The 20,165-nt window shown below is 40.8% G+C and overlaps 2 protein-coding genes across 3 annotated transcripts in view; both read left to right on the forward strand.

Annotated features, from left to right (window-relative positions):
* The first annotated feature begins 1,692 nt into the window (after window positions 1–1,692).
* LOC110982730 (steroid 17-alpha-hydroxylase/17,20 lyase-like) lies at window positions 1,693–10,204 on the forward strand. Its single transcript, XM_087148690.1, has 9 exons — window positions 1,693–2,037; window positions 2,732–2,914; window positions 3,244–3,337; window positions 3,897–4,064; window positions 4,369–4,413; window positions 4,517–4,734; window positions 6,510–6,758; window positions 7,674–7,772; window positions 8,170–10,204. The coding sequence occupies exons 1-9, from the start codon at window positions 1,872–1,874 to the stop codon at window positions 8,427–8,429; spliced, it is 1,482 nt and encodes a 493-aa protein (XP_087004816.1). The 5' UTR covers window positions 1,693–1,871; the 3' UTR covers window positions 8,430–10,204.
* Window positions 10,205–11,240: 1,036 nt separating this feature from the next.
* The window catches only part of smc6 (structural maintenance of chromosomes 6), a 42,702-nt gene continuing 33,777 nt past the window's right edge, over window positions 11,241–20,165 (forward strand). For both annotated transcript variants that reach the window (XR_015428270.1, XM_087148630.1), the window contains exons 1-5: window positions 11,241–11,389; window positions 13,734–13,948; window positions 16,400–16,514; window positions 16,860–16,965; window positions 17,617–17,815. Coding sequence is in view for 1 of the 2 variants with exons in the window: in XM_087148630.1 (XP_087004756.1) it covers window positions 13,802–13,948; window positions 16,400–16,514; window positions 16,860–16,965; window positions 17,617–17,815 (567 nt within the window). In the remaining variant the exon portion in view is untranslated. The remainder of the gene's footprint in view (window positions 11,390–13,733; window positions 13,949–16,399; window positions 16,515–16,859; window positions 16,966–17,616; window positions 17,816–20,165) is intronic.

Genomic DNA, 20,165 nt, shown 5'->3' on the forward strand with positions numbered 1-20,165 from the left:
TGGACGGACGGACGGATCGCAAGATACGATTGCCTAATATTGAAGACACTTTTCATAATTTGGAACTTTTCCACGATAACAGTTGCATGGACTATACCTTCGGGCTTTTTAGTGAGTATCAATGTGAGCAGGCTGTCACACCCACGCAATCTGCCCCAACCCGTAATGTGTAACCTTTGGCGGTCTATGGTCAGACAAAAGGATCCACCTGGACGCCTGTACTTACCAGTGCAGAGTGTTGACAGATTTATTTACGAATTGTTTGCAAGTTATGTGCATTTTAATTTTTTCCCCGGATCTTAGATTTACTGCTTGCGGATTGCACAATTCAAATTAACGTACAGTGATATAAGCTGAGACCAAACCTTGCAAGGGTTAATATCTGGAAATCTGGGACATAAGAATAATAAAAAAAAATCTCGCTTGGCTTTGTGTAGTGGTAAGGCACTCCCATGGCTCGATGGTTACTACAGCCAGAACCGAGGGGCCTGTGACTAGACTCTGGCCTTGGCGTCTGAAAAATGCTGTGTTTGGTTCGTCTTCGGCTCACCGGACAGACTAGTTCTACCTTCCCTCGGAATTGGCTGGAGGTCGGCCAACCCAAACGTTACTGTCACAGGAGAACCAGGCTGTGCTGTAAACCTAGTTCTTGAAATTCTAAGATGATATTCTTCTTGGCGTCGTAAATCGGAGGAGGATATAATGATGCCTATATAGGTAGGCAATTTCTTGCCAAACACAAGACTGACCAGGTATGGCCCATGCATCGCTGGATCATACATTGCCCATTGAAAATTGAGGGATGTCTTCTTCTAAGACTGATTCTCCAGGCAATTCTTCGTTTGCCTGCAATGTTAGCGTGTGACCCAAAATGTGCATCTTTTCCATGGGATTACGTTATGAAAAATTATGTTATGGTCACACTGCATTTTTATACTTTGGTCAGCAACAAATTTGTCATCGATTTATGATGACTTGTTACCCTGGCACGTCCAGTCAGCTTAGCAGCAACTGATGACAAAAAGTACCCCTGTGCCTCTAGAGCAGCCGCAACGTGATGAAAGGGTGGTGGTTTAACAACGATGAAAAATATCGTTGGAAACGGCGGCGGGGAAAACCATACTTCGAGTCAGGAATTTAATAAGGAAACTTAATTAATTTAGAAGTTGCTCGTTGTCCATGCCCAAGTATTAAATATACACATCCAATGTAGCTGCTTCCTTTTTGCTTATTGTATTATTCAACGATAGAACATAGCCATGATCGACTGAATGGGGACAAGGGAAAACACACGAAAGGAAGGCTGCGTCAGAACTTTGCACTATTGTGTCCTCGCTTGTTGCAAATCCTTGGCCTCTAAATAACAAAAAAGCCTTTCCATGGACGCGTTTTCACGAGTGTGTGTCGTTTGTGTGAGTTGTGGAGAGTCCGCGGTAAACAGATGCACATCCGGGAGTAGTGCCTTCGGACCCTGTTTTCAGACACGGGTCTTAACAACTCTAGCCGTGGCGAGATAGCACTTTGAAAAAGAGTGTATAGGCCTTTTACGCTTCCGTGAGTTGCGAAGAAAGGCATGTGTGGTTGCAAATACCATTGGAATCATGGAGCCGAGTACCCCTCTGAATGAAGCCGGTTGGGTTAACTTGAAAGAGGTGCAGGTATTACGTAAAAGAATATGCACAGAATAACCGTCGAACCATTTAGCATAACATTGCTTCAATCCCCCAAGAAAAAATCAGTGCTATGAACGTCGGTCTTAATAAACAGTGGCGTGAATTTTCAGTCGCCTGCAGGATAGCTGTTTCACGAATCCTCGTGCATTTAGACAACCATTTTTTTCCTTTGCAGCATCAAGAGTCAGGCTCGTCAAAATGTTTAGCATGATTGGAGCAGTCATCTGGGATACTGGTCTTCTTAGCAGCGTGCCGTCCCTGTTGCTGGTGGGGCTGGCTATCGGAGTAGCTGTTGTCAATATCCTTGATATCAAACGACCGGCAGGTTTCCCGCCTGGACCTACTCCGATTCCATTCTTAGGAAGTGAGTACAAGCTGTGTTATCTATACCGATAAAATGTATCCCTCTATATCATTTAGCTGTGCAGATATAGTGTTTTTTTCCACCCAAAGCAGTGGACTATGGGCGGCCAAAAGGCCCAAAATTAATTTTAACAAAAATAAACAATTACGAGCAAACATCACTTTCTTATTAAAATTTAAATAATAAAAGACAAAACAAACTCCGAATAAACATTCATAAAATCAATTATTTAAAAACAGATAATAATATTTGAAAACAATATGCCCCTAAATCAAAATGCGAAATAACTGATAAAAAAAGAAAACAAATTGTCGAAACCAAAGGTCGCCAACAGTTCACTCAAATTTTCAACAACAAAGCTAAACGCAAATCATTAGAAAAATTCTTAAATAAATTTGGTTCCATCGTATAATACTTCACTTTTTGTAAAATTAATTTTAACCCTTTTGGCCGCCCATAGTGGAAAAGTTTATTCGTTTAATTTGGAAGTTGGTTTTTATAATGATATCCCAACATCACCCCATTTTTCCTGTTATGCAGAATTAAAGATTCCAATCGTCTAATCATGACCATGCACAGTTGTAAAGTGGACCAAATGAAAGGGGGACTGAAGAAAAGGATTGAGTTTAAGAAAACACGCAAATATTCGGGGCCCCTTCGCAACCATTAATCATTCAGTGGCTCTGAATTGCAGATATTCCCAAATCTGACCAGCCACTTTGGATAACTATGGGAGAATTAAGCAAGGAATACGGAGACGTCTTCTCCCTAAAGTTTGGAGCTAAATGGTATGTGATTCTGAACAGCTACCAAACCATCAAGGAAGGTATGGCAGCGCGGCCCTTAGCGCTCGCCAACAGACCTCATTACTACACCAGTAAGTGAATGGCTTTTAACACAATTAAGGGATTGGGAAAAGAACACCGTCTTCAATCTTCCATAAAAGCTGCAAAGGCAAAGTAATGATGCAATGAAATGTTTAGTCAAGATTAACAAACGAAAGATAGGGCTTAACAACAGATTCAAAGGAACAAAATCTACCGATCGTGAAATATTTTATTTTGTCTGTACCAGCCGGTAATCATGATCAGTGTGCTTGTTTGTTCAGGACAACAGTATCTACATGCCTAAAATTAACTACAAGGGAATGCTGATGTGGTGCATTTTTATGGTCCTAAACCATTTTGCAATCTCTTCTTTTTCTAGCCGATATCTTTTCTGACAACTACCGAGATATTTCCTATACATACTACAGTCCATCATGGGTATTACATCGACAATTCGCACTCAGCGCTTTCAGGTACAAAATGAAGGGTGAACTTCCAAGAAATTTGTCGTTTCTTCCAACGAACAGAGGTCAAAACGTTTTGAAAAGAAACGAGGGGGTCATGCAAGCCAACAGATAAACAAAATAAAGTACCAATCGAAAAAGCAATACTGGTAACAGGAGCAGCCAGGAAGAACAATTGATAGAGGGTTTGCATGGCTGCCATCTTGCAGATCAGTTTTTGCTTCCACAGGGTATACACAAGGGAGGTTTCCTTTTGGAACAAAAGAATAGCCCTACAAGATGGCTACTACGTAAAGCCCATATACTACGTCACTTCAAGTTGTATAAATGTCTGAATATCATCACTCGTGTTCGAAATTCCGCTAGAATTCGCTGGCAACACACATCTACCGACAGCACTCATAATACAAAGTTATATAGAGCGTATCATGCTGAAATTTTGGCATAAAGATTAAAATCAAAATGAATAGCTAATCATAATCAATTATAACGATTGACTAACATTTATACGACTTTGGCTGAAGTGGAGCCTTTAGGACAAACTTTTGATTAATTGTTCCTTTATTAGCGACGTGTATGACACCATACATCTCGACCGTGTGGCCCACCAACAGTTTACAAGATACGTGAAACCGTTTTTGGAATCTACAAGAGGGAAGAAAGAGTCGGTGGACGGAATTGCACTTGGCCAGTTGATGGCCATGGGATCCGTGGTTACCTGGTGTTTTGGCCCCTGGTGAGAAGTTTGTTCTATTTTGTCTGCTTGAAAAAAAGCATTAGTTTCTGAAAGTGCGGATTCCGAATTCTCCTCAAAAATACTCTCACGAAGAGCCATATTTAGACCAGAACTTAATGCGTAATTTTATGCATAATGAGAAACACATTAATGTTTCTGATCAAAGATCAATATTCATCAGTCAAATTTTATGATCGTAGCCGAGTATATGTAAAGTTTAAAGGATAAACTTTCGGTGCAAGCAGAGCGAATCCGAAAAAAAATTCTTTCATTTACTACTGCGTGACGTTCTGGTTTCGAATAGCAATGAGCAGCTCCATCAGGACTTAGAAGAACCTGTGGGTGAGGTGTTATAATAAGGAGATGCCATCAGTGCAGTAGCAACCATACAAGCGCGGTGCTCATATCCACAGTGGGCGATTCACAGCACCAAAGTGCCTCCAATGCAAGAGGCATGTAAGCGCGAACCCTCTGTCCACGAGCATTATACCACCTTTAATAGTAAAGCCTGTATGCCAACTTACACTACACATTATGCGATATTTCACAGAAGAGATAACTGATTTGTGTGGTGCTTTACTGCGAGCTCAAAAGAAAGCTGCAAAGGACAAGAATTACGACTTTCTGACTGATGTGCATGTCGTGCAGGTTCTGGCTTCTTCATTCAGGGGTAAGTCAATTTGCTGCTCTTTTTCTGAGAATCGAAGACCCAACAACGAGGGATGTATAATTGTTAGACACTTTCTATAGACTAATTAACATTCAATCTTTTAATTTGTCAACATTACTGGTGTTACATGGTCGCTTTTGTTGGCTGCCTTTGAGAAATCGAAGCGGAGGAAGTATGCCACACACATTACAATCCGCTATAATTGTATACTTATCACTTTTCAGTACATTTATTTCAATCGAATTCACAAACCAGCGCAATTTACAATTCAGTAGAAATTGTTGACGCTGGTGTGTTCAAAACGTTCAGCTTCTAATTATCCAAGTCTGCAGATATGAAATTTTTGGTGCTGGCTTCTCCGACCCAAACATGCAGGTCACACTTAGAAAATTCAACAATCAAACTCCCTTCGAAATATTCACAAAAATTCAGGGCAGATCCAGGAAATTTTAATTTTTTATATTGTCAGGTATTTTTTAATGTCATTTTGCGGACGAGCGGAAACGATGATGAAAAATTATGACACACATTGTTTACAGTGGTACTGCTGCACGTGCTTTTTTGGTCTCGGCCTAGAGATGATTATTACCCCACCCCTGGATCCACGCCTTTGATTTCAAATACCAGCCATGAGTGTATATTCATTGCTCAGATTTATTATCAGAAATGAGTTCAAAGTCTTAATGCTTACAGAAGTCAGTTTTAAGGTTCAATCGCTTCCGGATCCCTTCTTTATATGCCCTTCAAGCTAAGTCTTCCGCCTCCTCGACTAGATCAAATCCATCCTTGAGCTTACCCCTGTCCAAGTTCGACAGGACCTCTTGTTACATTCTCCGCTAAGCGGCCTTTTATTCCACCCTTATCAGAGTAACTCCTCTAGAAAAAATCTCCTGTCTCTCTAGACCATACTGCGGTCACTCCTATGGCGCTAAGTGAGAACGTCAACTCATCTCTGGCCTCTCACTCATTCTCCCTATACACCAGTCCAGTTTGGTATTGCCCCCTCTCCCTCAGCCCAGTGGGCACCGTGCTGGTGACCACCTACCATTCCACCTCATGTAAGGCTCTGACTAATCTGCACATGGCCCAGAGGTGATCTTGCATCCCCTGTCGACTTCTCTTCGGACTTACGGGTACTCCTCCATCCGACCACATTCTTCAACTAACACCGATCCCTCCGACAAGATCGAATGGGTAGGCACTGGAGGCACGAGAGGTTCACTCGGCTCTCAGAAGTTCTATAGTACACGCGGGCATCTTCAACACTTCACGGTGTCTCAACCCCTGACGACTCTTTCCAGGATGTTTCGTCGATGGATCCATATATCGCTTCCTTTCACGTCTTTGGCCCATCTATGGCCTCACAACAAGTCCTCATTTTAGGTTAAATTGCTGCAAATTTCAATTTTGCTTTTAGTAAGTCACATTCACAACCCCCCCAAATGGAACTCAATTCTTATTTCAATACTAGTTTGAACCAAAAATGTCCTTTACATGTCCGCTTGTATTCATTAGGCTGAAAACCAGTAGTCAGTAAGGATAAAGGAGAATCGAACAAGGACACTGTGTTTTACAGTGATTTAGATTCAAGACACGCAGGACTTGTGTACTTCATTTCTTCTAAAATGAAAATTGCAGATCAATTCAACAACAATTTAAAAATTCGACTTGGTGCGATTAGCTCCCGAATATCCCACAGCCAGTATTTCAATTTATTATTTATTTATTATTATTTTATTATTTCAACCATAATTTTTGTCGATCACCTTGTTCAGGTTCCATTGGCCTCCTGACGAACACTTACTGGGGACTGGCCCTCCTAGCTGAGTACCCGCACGTCCAACATAGAATCGTCAATGAGATCCATGATGTCATTGGGAGGGATCGTCAGCCCTCTTTGAATGATCGAGATGCTATGCCATACACCAGCTACATACATACAGCTACTGTGATGGAAATGCTGCGGTTTGGATCCGTGGCTCCTCTGGGTGTGCCTAGGGCAGCTCATGAAGATGTAACAATCGGTAGGTTTGAAAAGGCTGTCTTGACAGAAATTGTTGCAAAGTAGAGGTCTTGACATTCAACTTAGATACCAGTATTTTCATCCAGTGAACGGCTTTCAAATAACTGTCCTCATGTTGATGGATACGAAAGTCCTGTATTGCCATTATGTATATAGGCCTGCTTTCAAAAAGTTTTTATAGAAGTCCGTTTAAGGAGATATTTTTTCCCGACTTCGTTTTCACTAGAAATGTTTTTTCCAAAGTTCGTTTGTTCGAGACATACATTCTCCAGTTCGTTTAAATGAGATCTATATTCAGACCATTGTTTCTATTTTTGGTAACAAATCGTTTTTACCAGATATAGTTTTGACGAAGTTTGTTGTTAATATGAGATACATTTTCTCCAAGTTAATTTTCAGGAAATATTAATTGTTGCGTTTGGATTTATTTCTCACAAAAACAAACTTAAAAAAAATTAACTCGTAAATCTCCAAAAAGCGAACTTGGCAAAAAAAACTCTCAAAAACAATTTGTTTCAAAAAATAGAAACAAAATTTCTCTTAAGGCCCCCCCCATGGATCTTACAGGAGCGAACTGGATAATATATCTCGAACAAAGGATTTTGGGAAAAATATTTCTCCTAATAGTGAACTTGGGCAAAACATACTTCATAAAAACGAACTTTGAAAAGATATACTTAACTTTTTGAAAGTATGTACTTGACGGCACTTCAGGACTTTCGTAGATGGATACTATTCAGTTCAACTCTTTTGGAGCCAAACTTATGAACGGTGAATAGAACGGGCAAATTTAATTTAGACGTTATAAGAAGCAAAAGTTTTAACAAGTCACACTGATGGTAGCTCGAATTGGCTGTTGTTGGTGTTTCAATGCTGTGATCTTCATATCTGCAAAATATTTTTTTCGTACCTATAGGTGGTTATAATATCCCCGAGGGCACAACGATATTGTACAACATCTACAGTACCCACTTCAGTGATGTAAACTTCGCACATTCTGATGAATTCAACCCGGGTTAGTGTCAGTTGTCTCTTAGGGCCAGGGACATACACAACCTACAGCCACTATGACAGTAAAAAAATCACAAAGTAAAAAGCATTTAAACCTCATCTGATATGTCACAAAGTACAAACTGTAGAAATAGTGCAGGAGAAGGAGTAGGTTTGAAAGATTGCCAGCTATTGAGTGTAAGATCTGTACCAATATCATTGACAAAATGAGCTCTAAACAAAAGGCAATCGATTATTGGCCAAAAATACATGTATTAATAAAAAAAGTGACAAAAATGGTCTAGTGGCTATTTTTGTGAGAAATCTATTGTTACATTCTTCTTAATGTTCCAAATTGTCGAATATGACTCAAGCAAGACCTGTTATTAGTTCCTTTCTACGTGTGTTTCGTTGCTCCCCAGAGCGATTTCTAAACTCCGATGGATCAGTCCATGCCTCACCAGACAAAGTCATCCCATTTGGGATGGGAATCCGCAAATGTCTCGGCTACGTCTTTGCCCAGTCTATCCTCTTCCTTGCCTTCACCCATCTACTGCAGGGATATCAGTTGAGCAAACTCGATGGTCAACCCGGGAATGGAAGCTTACTTGGTCAGGATCCTAAATATGGAGGGTCGCGCTGGCCAAGTCCCTTCCGTCTTGAGGTGACCAAACGTGATTGAAGTTGCATTTCGGTTGGATGCAGCGAACTGTGATGCTTCAACGTTAAGACGGATGCTTTGTTAAATAAGATCAGCGGTTCTTTAATAACTTTTCCCTTTGATTTTGTATAAACGGTATGGGATTGAGTATTTATTTATTAATCGTTTCTTGAACGCTGCGTAAAGCTTCATTTTCCAGTTACATGTAGTTCTAATAAAGTTAGAGTAGTGTACTTTTAATCACGAAAATTAGTTTTAAAAATTAAATCTATATTGCACAGTACCAATAAACGGTGTTACAGTGACTCGGTACTACGCCTTGGCCTTAAGACTGTCTCAAGGCGCAAATGTTGGGGGGCCTCAGTCTGACCCTTAAGGCTTTCGGGCAATAACCTTGGCCTTGAGAATAATGGATCGTAGATTTTTCAATCAAAGCTCTGTAAGGCCAAATGATTTCTACCTTGTTTAGACGAAGATATTAATTTTGATTGTATTGTCATTTTGTTTTGTTGTTAAGCTAACCTAACCATTCTGCTCAAACCCAAACTGTATTGTGCGATAGTGAAGAACGTGTACCCATGCACCATGAACCACCATATTCGTAATTACTGTTCATAGGATGAGTTCATAGGGTGAGGAGCATGGTAAATACGGAAGGAATCCCAAGGAATCCGTGGGGTCATTACCAGAAATGATTGATAATAATTATAGTCCGCCGATTCTGTGTTAATCTGATTAATACAAGTTGTCCACAGACTTGGCAAAAGGTGGCCGTCTTTTTTAAAGACGTGGAAGGGGTTTTCTGGATTGGCGTTGGCGTTTTCAAGGGGAGGACACATTTTGTCATTATTTAGGATTCCTGTTCTGATAAAGTCCCAGTTGGATAGTTTCTTCTAGAACACGTTCACTGTCAATCTGATCCAAGTAATCAAAGGTTGGTATTCCCCCTTTACGTTCAGTTGGTGTTTACAATGAAATTATGGGTCAACAAATTGGCTCATTAGTTCCTTGATATAGTATCAACTTGTAGGATAAAGCATAGCATTGTGCGGTTGAAAAGTTGTGTGGGAGATATGCCCATTCTAATGCACGTGTGTGCCCCCTCCACAGCAGGATCCCCATTTTCAAACGAACTATTTGCATTTCTAGCGAACGCCCATCAACTATTCATACTTGATGAATATTTCTCCATGGTAAAAAAACAAATGGCAGTGGAAGGAACACCATCATTTATTACAAATAGTGGACTATTGGTGCATATGACAAAAGGTATTCTGAACACAAAACAGCTTACCGCACTCATTTGATAAGTTATTCATCCCGTAATTAAATTTTAGGCATCACCCACTTTTTCTACCAATTTCTTTCTGAAAACACAGACTGCTGAGCATTCAGAATCACATTCATGACAGTCAGAATAGGACGACAGTAGTAAAATTAATTTTGGTGAGTTGTAACCGGAAAACTGAAAATTACCATTTTATTTAGACAAAATAAATCTGGTATCAAAAAGAACGAGCCAAGATGCTTGTTTAAGGGAAACAGGCCTTTAAGCATTTAAAATGGAGTGGTTTACAGCAATTATTAATCGAAGCTGGCAAAGCGTGCCCTCATCTTGGAATCCCAGAAGCAAGTGTCGCACCTCCAGAAAACTGCTGCCCTTCTCGCTCGCCAGAAAAAAAATTATCGTAACCCAGTGAAAAACCTGTCCCCGTGGCAACTCAAACTTATTATAACCCACGCGTAACATTACAAGAATGTATTACTGCAGCGAACCAATCGTGACAATGCTTTTCTTTTCCGAGAACTAGGTCTATTCTGATTAAAGAAAGTTATGGCATCGGTAAAAACAAACGGATCCTACGAAACTCAATTTAATGGGACCAAGGGGCCCCAATAACTATGTTTGTGATCAGATGTTCGAGAGACCTCACTCGCATCCATGTGATTGGTAACAATATGGCCCTTGTCTACTAAATTTCTAAGCGCGACCGTCCAGTGTAAGGCCAATGTGCAATGGCATATTAACCCCCGCCCCTTGAAAATGGGCACAACAAAATATTGGTCATATGTGTCTTGTCTTGTAAATATGATGCTTCATCTTGACTCAAACATCAACCCCAAACTTATCGACACAGTCATGTTACAACCACGATGAACAGCGCCCCCCGGGCCCGGCCGCATCTGCGGACTAATTAACCTCAATGAAAGTCCATGTGCGCATAGTAAATGATAATTAACAGCGCCTCCTCATGCTGAAAAAATTGTGCTTCCAACGACTTTTTAAAAAGTTTGCTGGGTTTGTGAGCTTTGAAACATTTCATGATCCGCCAACTCTCAAATTTATAGATACCGCCTCTATCTAAATGTAACTAAAATGCAAATGAGACATATTTTGTAGCCATTAGAAAGAAAAAAAACAACAACGGGTATAAGACTTCGGTGATTCATGGAACATGCTATTTCTCTTTGCTTCACCTCGGGAAAATAAAGTGCTACACGGATCGCTTTGAGATGCAAATTTTAAGACATCACTCACAGTAGTCAATATTTTTAACTAGGCTTTTTCGGGGTCGGGTTGTCTCAGCCTAAAACTAGCTGCCGGACTTCTCTTTTATAAAAATTCAAGAGACTTTTTTGGATTTTGATGAATTTTCAGTATTCCTGTAATTCAGGAATTCATCCCTACTGAGACAAAATTCCTAGTACATGTACAAAGGCCTTGGAAATGCAAGACAGTGACGGCATATTTCTGCTTCTTCGACGTTATTCTACAGCCACCGTAGAATAGGAGCTACCCTATCCCATGTCCACAAACACGTCACACCGCCGTTCGTTATAGCGCGCTCAATACAACGTGCAGCAGGTGGCGCCATACACAGAGCATGGAACTAGTCAGCTGCGCACACTAGGTATATGTACACGTAGCTAGCAAAACACGACAAGAAAAGAGTGGTGGTGTGGCGCGCTGCGGAAGAGAGGTTTGTGAATTGTGATGCATGTTACTGATAACGTATGATGATATGCACCCTTTTGTCGTGTTTGTCCCTTGCTTGGTCTAGGCCCTAGTTGGTTTGACTTTTCTGGACTTGTCTAAACGTCGAGAACTGTGATTATTTTGGTTGAGCTGATGGGGGAGGGGGAAAAGGAACTGAGTCAAGGGTCAACTCGTAGTTGTACCCGGGGTCCTGGCTTGCTAACGTTAGTCCGAGTAACTTGGACTCCAAAAGTCGCCATTTTAAAAATTTGGACATTGTGGGACATTGGAAGAGTTAAAGTAGGGCCTGCCCTCCACAGGCATGACAGGCTTTCCATCATCCACTTTAATTCACTTCGCCCCATTTCCATGTTGCCCCCAGGCTAACCACCTCAATTATCCCCCTATCCATTTTGCCCCATCCCCACTTCACCCAATCCCCACTTCGCCCCCATTTCCACTTCACTCCGTCCCTGCTTGAGTGTGTTAGAACTTACACAAGCACAATCCTCTTCAAAAAATGGTCCAGAAAGGAGTTTTCAATGTGTGAGGTCATGTACATGTAGATCCCTGCGGAATGAATAGACTGCCATTACTGGTTGCTACACTCCATGCATTCTTTTGCGTTGATGCGCTGAGGTGGGAACCAGTGCTTTGCGCACGTTTTTAAATGTACATTTACCACAGCGACAGCAAAGCACAAAGAGAACTCGTGAAATTAACAGAAGTTGCATTTCAAATGTAACTGTGAAAACATGTAAACACAAGCATTATAATGAGAAAAAGGTTCTTCTGAGATGTTTTTGAAGACAAAAAAAACCTGGGATTTCTTTATTTGTCATTCTTTTATTTATTAAATTTGTTTTCTGTAAGTTGCCAATAAATAGTTTAGGGTCTCACCTAAAAATTAGGGTCGGTCAGGAAATCGGAAGCATTGTTTTGGCTTTTGCAAGTAAATTCTCCGACAGTTATTTGGTTACTCAGATGGTAGTGTTTTCATTTGTTGCATTTAGGCCTATGCCTCTGTTACCAAAGAACAGAATGAACGATAATTTGTGGGGCAAAGTGGCGATGGGGCAAAGTGGCGATGGGGCAAAGTGGCGATGGGGGGAAGTAGAAATGAGACGAAGTGACTGACACCCTTCCATCCCATTAATTCGTTTCATTCAAAAATTGTTGTAGGCTACACCAAATCAAAATCCTCCAAATTCACCTCCAAAACAGTCCTCAAAGTGAGCTTGGCTAAGGATTAAGTGAGAATCAGAGATTTCAGTAATGATGGTAAGCTTTACTCACATATGGGAAGAAAAGAGAAATTTCCCCTTCAAATCAGAAAAGCTTTTGTCCTCGAGCTCCAAGTTGCTATCTTCTTCATATACTGTATGTCAATGTTTTGGAGATGATGTCATGGGGCACCGGCCTAGCAGACCATTCACAAAAGCAAGCCATGTTGGGATGAGCATGCCGGCGGCTGATTCCTGAGCACCGCAATATCTTGTGTACAGTTTTGATGTGGTCACAGCTGCTAAATGTGTAGATTTAAAGGGCCCATGTGGACCTCCCTGGACTAACTGCAGTTTTCAGTTTTAAATTGTGCTTTGCTACACGTATGTCAGTCACATTACAAATGATGAAAAAAATGGATAAGGTTCCTTTAATTATGGTTTTCAAAATTGCACCCCGCAAATTCATGTGTGAATTGTGACAAATGGCGTCGGCATGGTCGGAGTTCATGACGTAGGTTTCAGGACCCACAAATAGTCTGGCATTATTTCCATCTGAACCACTGAGTAGCGCAAAGAAATTCCTTCATGGTGTCAGCGTAGCTGACTTTTGCTGTCCAAATTTTCTGATGTTTCCCGTCTTTCGGGAAATTGCGGATACTTGTACCATCTTTGCATGTGTTGCCACAACCTGCAGTAATGCACCTGTGGACATACTCCACAAATTTGACTAGTAGTGTAGCAAACTTTTGGTGATCTCGAAATAACGGTTAACTGCACTGGTATACATGCACACAGTGCTAGCTCCGGCACCGCTGCCCGAAGTGGGTTCTCAAATGGGCGCCACGATTTTGCAGATTTTCTATGCTAATAAAGCGCTTCTCTTGGGGCGGGGCCGTTTTGCAAAAACTCTTTAGAATTTTTTTCTCATACTCAGTAATTAAGGCGATAACTTTTACTAACTAAAAATATTTTTAAACATATTATCTCCCATTCAAACTAATAAAAAACACATTTCGTGGGCCCTTTAAGGGTGTTTTTACTAGACAAGTGAATTTTTATAAGTGGTAAAACTTCTTGGTAAATCAAAGTTGTCTCCCTTTGTATGTTTCTACCGGTAAGCAGATGTTCAGGCTACCAGGCCTCTTTTTGGGAGGATCATTGGGCTGGCTGATGACACCTGACAATGCACCATGAGTAAAAGTCGCAATAAGCAAGTACCCAAAGACGGAGCGCCGACTGCCAAGCGGGCACGTCTCGGTACTCCACCGTCCTCAGAAGATGACATTAGTGACACTCACGAGGAGAACCTGAGTCAAGTTGCAGATTTTGAGACAGGGGTATGTGGTCATTTACAGTCTTTTCTTTGGTTGGTCTACACTTGTTGAGTTGAGTTTTCATTTGGATAATTAAGTGAAGTACGTACATGTATGGATACACGTAGGTCTTTGCACAAGAATAACAAGGCCATTACAGAATACATGTACATTTATGTAGTACCCTATTTGCAGCGATATACTTCAGACCACTCACAAGACTAGTCACAAGTAACAAGGTGAGCAGTGACAAAGGAAAGAAATTTATTGCAGTCCATTTGAATGGCATGGGACATGAATTCAGACTGGAGGCCTGAGGGTCAGCCTTTGTTGGGGTTGTATTGGTCATATGCTCATCTTGTGTTGGTCTTGTGAGATGTTGTGATGATCTTAGTGGGTTTTGTGGTGGTCTTAAGAGGTTTTGATTGCAGACATGAACCATTTCCAGTGACCATGGACATGTACCTGCTGATTAGCCTCTTAAATTTGCATGTATCATATTGTATAATGTTTCAAACTAACAACTATTAACCCTAACCCCCTAGGCTCCTGCACTAGAAAGCATACTGAACCTCACAAAATCCAACAGGTTCATGTACTTGTCTATGTACTTGTACATGCAGGTTAGTGTACCAAACCTGATAAACTCCAACAGAATGAGCCCGTTGGAGTTTGAGTGATATGGTATGGATGGGTCTATGCAGTATAGGATGACTTGCACTGAACAGTACCAAACTTGACAAAATCAAGCATAGTCCAACAATTGGTACAGCAAGCCAGACACTGCACACAATGAACCCTGTGTGTCCCAACTCACACAGAATCCAACACCATCTCCCTGGGCCTTTCATCCCAAGTCTCACAAAATTCAACAACAAGTTCCTCAGGTACGGTACCAAACCTGCCAAAAACCTCACAAAACCTGCTGTTGGAGTATGGCAGGTTTTGGGCAGTTAGGGTTAATGGTAGAGGCGACCAGCTGCAGCAGCTGTCCAAACTGTAACTGCAGTGCATCAGACACAAGGCCAGATCAATTTATTATGCTATTACCAGATGGAGGGCTTGCCAGTGGGATGAGAAGTACAGCTTACAAGGATCTTGACAGAAGCATGGTCATGATGTTGCATTGTGTTTTTGATTTATATAAAATCACTCTCCTGAAGTGAATGAAGATCCATGCTCCCTATGTTTTTATGCCCCTATGCTTAAGTTCAGTGCTGCTGTGAATGCTTTTATGCTTAAGTTTCTGCATAAGGTCCCAGTGGACTCAGAATATACAAAAAGGTCATTACTAACGGTAGATGTGTGGCCTAAACGATGGCTGCTATTTATAGTTGCCATGTGCAGCATGTCTGACTTTTGCCTATATTCATCCAACTGTATCTTAAATTTTTAGTCAGTAATACTTGAGACAGATTACCCACTGTTTGAGAGTTAATCACGTGGATTGATTTTAACAGATGATATACACAGTCTGTATCTTGATTGGCCAAGTGCACATCATGTGACACTTTCTGTTTTGACCATTTTTGTACCAGCACTCTGAAAAAGACACACTACCACACAGCTGCAGCAGAGATTCAAAAAAGTGCTATGACCTAAAGCAAGAGAATCACTATATCCTTGGCAACAAAGCCATGACTATCACCTGTACATGTATGTGTGTTGCAGTGCAAAGTGAAAAATAACCCATTACTCTTGGACCTGTGTACAAGGTTATAACTACATATACATGTACCCGTGTAATGACAAACAGGAACAAAGACACATATGCATGTAGTCAAGTGTCCTCATGATATACCCCCTCTTTGTCCAGAGTATGGACACTTTTGGAAACACCACAAGTTACTGATGTTAATATACGGTTATGTACTTCTCACATACAAAGGCTGACAAGTCACATTTAATTGAGTATTAATTATATATAACGGGTTTGCCCTTACCCAACGTATATTAATAAGCATTTAGCTTGTGAGGTTTTTTTTGGCAAGCTCTCGGACAAGCACTGAGCATACAGTGCTTATTAATATACATGTACGTTGGGTAAGGGCAAACCCATTATATATAATTAACATCTCCCCAACGCAAAAATAAATCTTGAAAATTAATTGAGTATGTTTTGTTAGGTTTCAACTCAGCTGATCTAAGGGAATGCAGGGAACATTGATTTGTTCTCTTAAGGTAGCTTGAATTGTACAGAAGTTGTGGGTGAGGCATACTGATTGCATTATCCTGTGTTTTAGTAAAAACTAGTCTTCCTTGGAGATTCACGGAGCATACTGTTGTGTCAACTTTGCCTTGGGAAAATAAAATGCTCCGCTGACCACTTTGGGAGGCTAATCTTACAATATCACTTGAATTAGTTCATATTTCTATACCATTTTTGATATGTTTATGTAAATTACAGTTGACAAATGATATGTAGAAATCCAATTCAGAGAGTTACTGTTGTTCTCATGTAATTTTTAAAATTAGACGGAGGCAGAGTATGGCATCATTGAGCATGTGAGTATGAAAAACTTCATGTGTCACAAGCGTCTGGAGTTCAACTTTGGTCCAAACGTCAACTTCATAGTGGGACGAAATGGAAGTAAGTTTGTAGCCAGAATGATCATCGGTTTGGAAACTTGGGGAGTATTTGGGTGATATACATGTACATGGATATGGATATTACAAGAAAAAAAGAAGACTGTGTGGTACTGATGAACTGATCATGAGACTTGGGAAAAATAAAGCAGTGCTAAGCAGAAGATGTTAGGTACTAGTGGCTGACTGGGCCCTCATCAGAGCTTAATGTGCAAAGATGTGTTTTCAGATCATGCAGTGTCTTTCAACAAGTCTTTCACTGACTCATGACCCAGTGTAGCCTTTTCAAAGCTTCAGTTCTGTGATCATGTTCGGTGACACTCTGTCTTCTATGCATACAAACCTGTAGGTGGGAAGAGTGCTGTTTTGACAGCTATCGTTGTTGGACTTGGAGGGAAAGCGACAGCCACCAACAGGGGCAGCTCAATTAAGAACTTCATCAAAGACACGGAACAGTAAGTTTAAAAAAAATCAGTGGCAAAGTGAATCCTTTTGCAGTTATGCATACAAAGGATAAGGTTCTGCTCCCTGTAAAAGACTTTCCATTTCAGATTGTAAATTGAGTCAGTGATTGCTATGCACAGTCCTTTAATATTTTGTGTCAAAATGTAATTGTGTTCAATTATTTTTTTCTGAGCAAGGTTTGATTAAAGATTAGAGCATTGTGGCACTGACAACTTGTGATCTGCAAATATTCTATTTTCCTAAATTAAGTTTTACGTCTTTTTCTCTTGTAATTGAATAAATAATCATTACTCATATTGCTATTTGAGTCTGTGACAGGCCAGTAAATTTGACCAAACTTTGTCTTTCTTACATTGAAACATTTCCCTCATTAACACAATTTTCTTGTTCTGTTCCATTGCCTTTGCTTCTCAAATCCATAGAAAGTGTGTGTGCCAGTTTGTTGTACAAATTACTGAACGTGCTAAATTCATTCCAGATTTGCACAGGAAGCAGATGTAAACTATGTTGTTTTTCTCCGTTTGTATTAAATCTAATAATGACTGAAGGCAGATAGCCACACAGTGTACACAAAACCAGTCTCTCTATATTTGAAATTTTAAATGAGCTACTTTAATATCATTTTGTGCGCACTCATTCAGACAAGCAGAGATCACCATCAAACTGCGTAACCGGGGACTGGACTCGTACAAACCTGAGGTGTACGGGTCAACCATCATCGTGGAAAGACGTCTGAAAGCAGACGGCATCTCCAGCTATAAATTGAGAGCCAAAGATGGGAAGGTCATCTCGCAGAAGTATGCTGAACTACAGCAGATAAAGGACCAGTTCAACATTCAGGTAATGGCATCTTGGATCAGTTACCAAGAAGCTTGGAAAAATATTCTCTCTGATCTTGTAACTGACCTCTCAAAAGTCTATCAATGTTATGTTTGTCAGTGGTATGATATGTCAAGATTTCCCCAGAATTGAGGGTTTATTAACCCAAAATATCTGGAATTGTAGATGTGTTGTCATTTGGGTTTTATTTCTTATTTTTGAATTTTTTGGGTCTTTACGTGGAAAGGCTCGGGGGTAGGTTGGTCTCACTAAGCCTAAGTTTGTGGGGCTTTGACCCCCCCTACCCCTCGTTCTTTACATCAGAAAACATTACATACTCGAAAGTACTAGACTTGCTGACAGTGCAGCCACACTGCCATGGTCATCCCTTGTGGGGGTACGACCCCCTCTGTCTGCAACTGAAAATATTAAACTGAGAATTCCACTCTAAACAGCATGGACAAAACAGCAAAAGATACCCTGTTTACTGAGATCATGTCCTCAATTTAAGAACTAAGCGATCGCTGATTACTACACAAAGAACATTTTGCATAGACCAAGTGGCGCAGAATTCTTTAGCAGACAATCTTACAAAGTCAGCGTGGATTCTATCTTGGACCACCCGCTTTGCTCTAAGAATCATTGTATCGGCGCTGACCGCAGCTTTATCAAACAAAATCTTGCAACACGAAGACTAGATGAGCCATTTGACAACAGAGACTAAGTACCACAGCAATGCAGGTTTTATGGGTGTCCAACCCAATACCATGAAGGACACAAGACGCAGTCAAAGAAAAATTTTCCCTGGACAATTAGCCAATTGAAGAGGTTCCTAGATGGGGCTACTCATTTCTGTACGGAGTACAGTAATGCAGTGGTTGACATGGTTGAAGAGAAAAGAGTACTTTTCTTGGCGGCCGAAGATTGAACCGCATCATCCACCTGTGAAGGTTGTGACTTCTCTTCCAAGACGACCTGGGCCCAGGTACACCTTGTAATGACTGCGCTCGCAAAGGAGTTGGGGCACAATTTAAAATTGTGACCCTCCTCCCCGCAAATGGTACACACTACTGGATTGGGACACCCTGAAGCAAGGTGTCCTACCCAGACACTTATAACATTTCCTTTCCTCACAGGACTTGGCAAAGTGGCCCTGTTGGCCGCATCTTGCACAAGTCTTGGGTTGCCCAATGTAAGAAACCCATGCATTTCTGTTCCCAACCCGGAGTACCGACGAAATGCGAGTCCGTATTTTCGTTTTATACTGTCGAGTGCCATTAAATTAGTGGGCTCCCCAGCGTGGGTACAAAACCGACTCTGGAGAACCTCACCGTATCTTGAGAGAAGTCTCCGAACGACATTGTCGTCGACGTCATGGGAGATGCAATGCACCGTGACGATGGCCACTCCCTGATATGAAACTCCCTGACATCCAGGTATAGATGTCAAGGCAGGTCAAAAATGCAGAGCCAATTCCGGCGCTTTGAAAACAACATCAAAACGATTGCCAGGTAGTGGCTGGACTGCCGAGAAGTGGTCTTTCGCCTCTATCTCCAACCTCCGAAATTCTTCAAAAATCTTCTCAGACTTAACTTCACTGTCAAACCGAAGTTTGACAGTGCACTCGTTATACTTGCTGAAGGTGGGCATCGTTCCTGACCCCCAACAGACTAAATGAAAATGCCACAATGTATGCACCTGCAAACACGGATGGACGAAAAACCATGAAATGTATACACAAAATGGATGGCACAAATGGTACAGTGGTAGGACTTCTAACTGCACAACAAAAAGGAAAAGCAAGCAAAGGCACTAAACTGCTGTACAAAGTTTATATTTAGAGAATACACCAATATATAATAATAAAATAATAATATTTATTGTTTAAAGCCCATTACATCATAAAACAGATCTCAACCGGCTGTACATAATACTTTTACCTTGAGACTAAAAATAAGATTACCTACAAATTATACAGTAAAAGGTAAAATAAAACACCCAGCGCCCCTAAAAGAGCAGCCACCCACCAAATACCCACAAATGCCGGATTCAACACCTTAGCCTTCAGAGTGTAGCTACAAGTAACATAATAAAAGAGACTCAAAATAAAAAAGTTATTAAAACATCACTACAAAAAACTTAAACGCAAGTATGTACAATATAACATTATAACAAGCAAAGATGATACATGTACATTTATAAATGGTGCGCCACCCCGAAAGAGATGTGTTTTTAACCAAGACTTAAAACAGTTTAGAGTGGGGGCCTGCCTATAGTGTGGCTCATTGAGCTGTGATATCTTAACCCTAACCGCTAGGGTGCATGTAAAATAATATTGAATCTGGAGGATTTAGGACTATTAGGGTAAAGG

Source organism: Acanthaster planci, linkage group LG18, assembly GCF_054643075.1.
Source record: "Acanthaster planci isolate LZ-2023a linkage group LG18, COTS_SCS, whole genome shotgun sequence".
In the NCBI taxonomy this organism is placed as follows: Eukaryota; Metazoa; Echinodermata; class Asteroidea; order Valvatida; family Acanthasteridae; genus Acanthaster; species Acanthaster planci.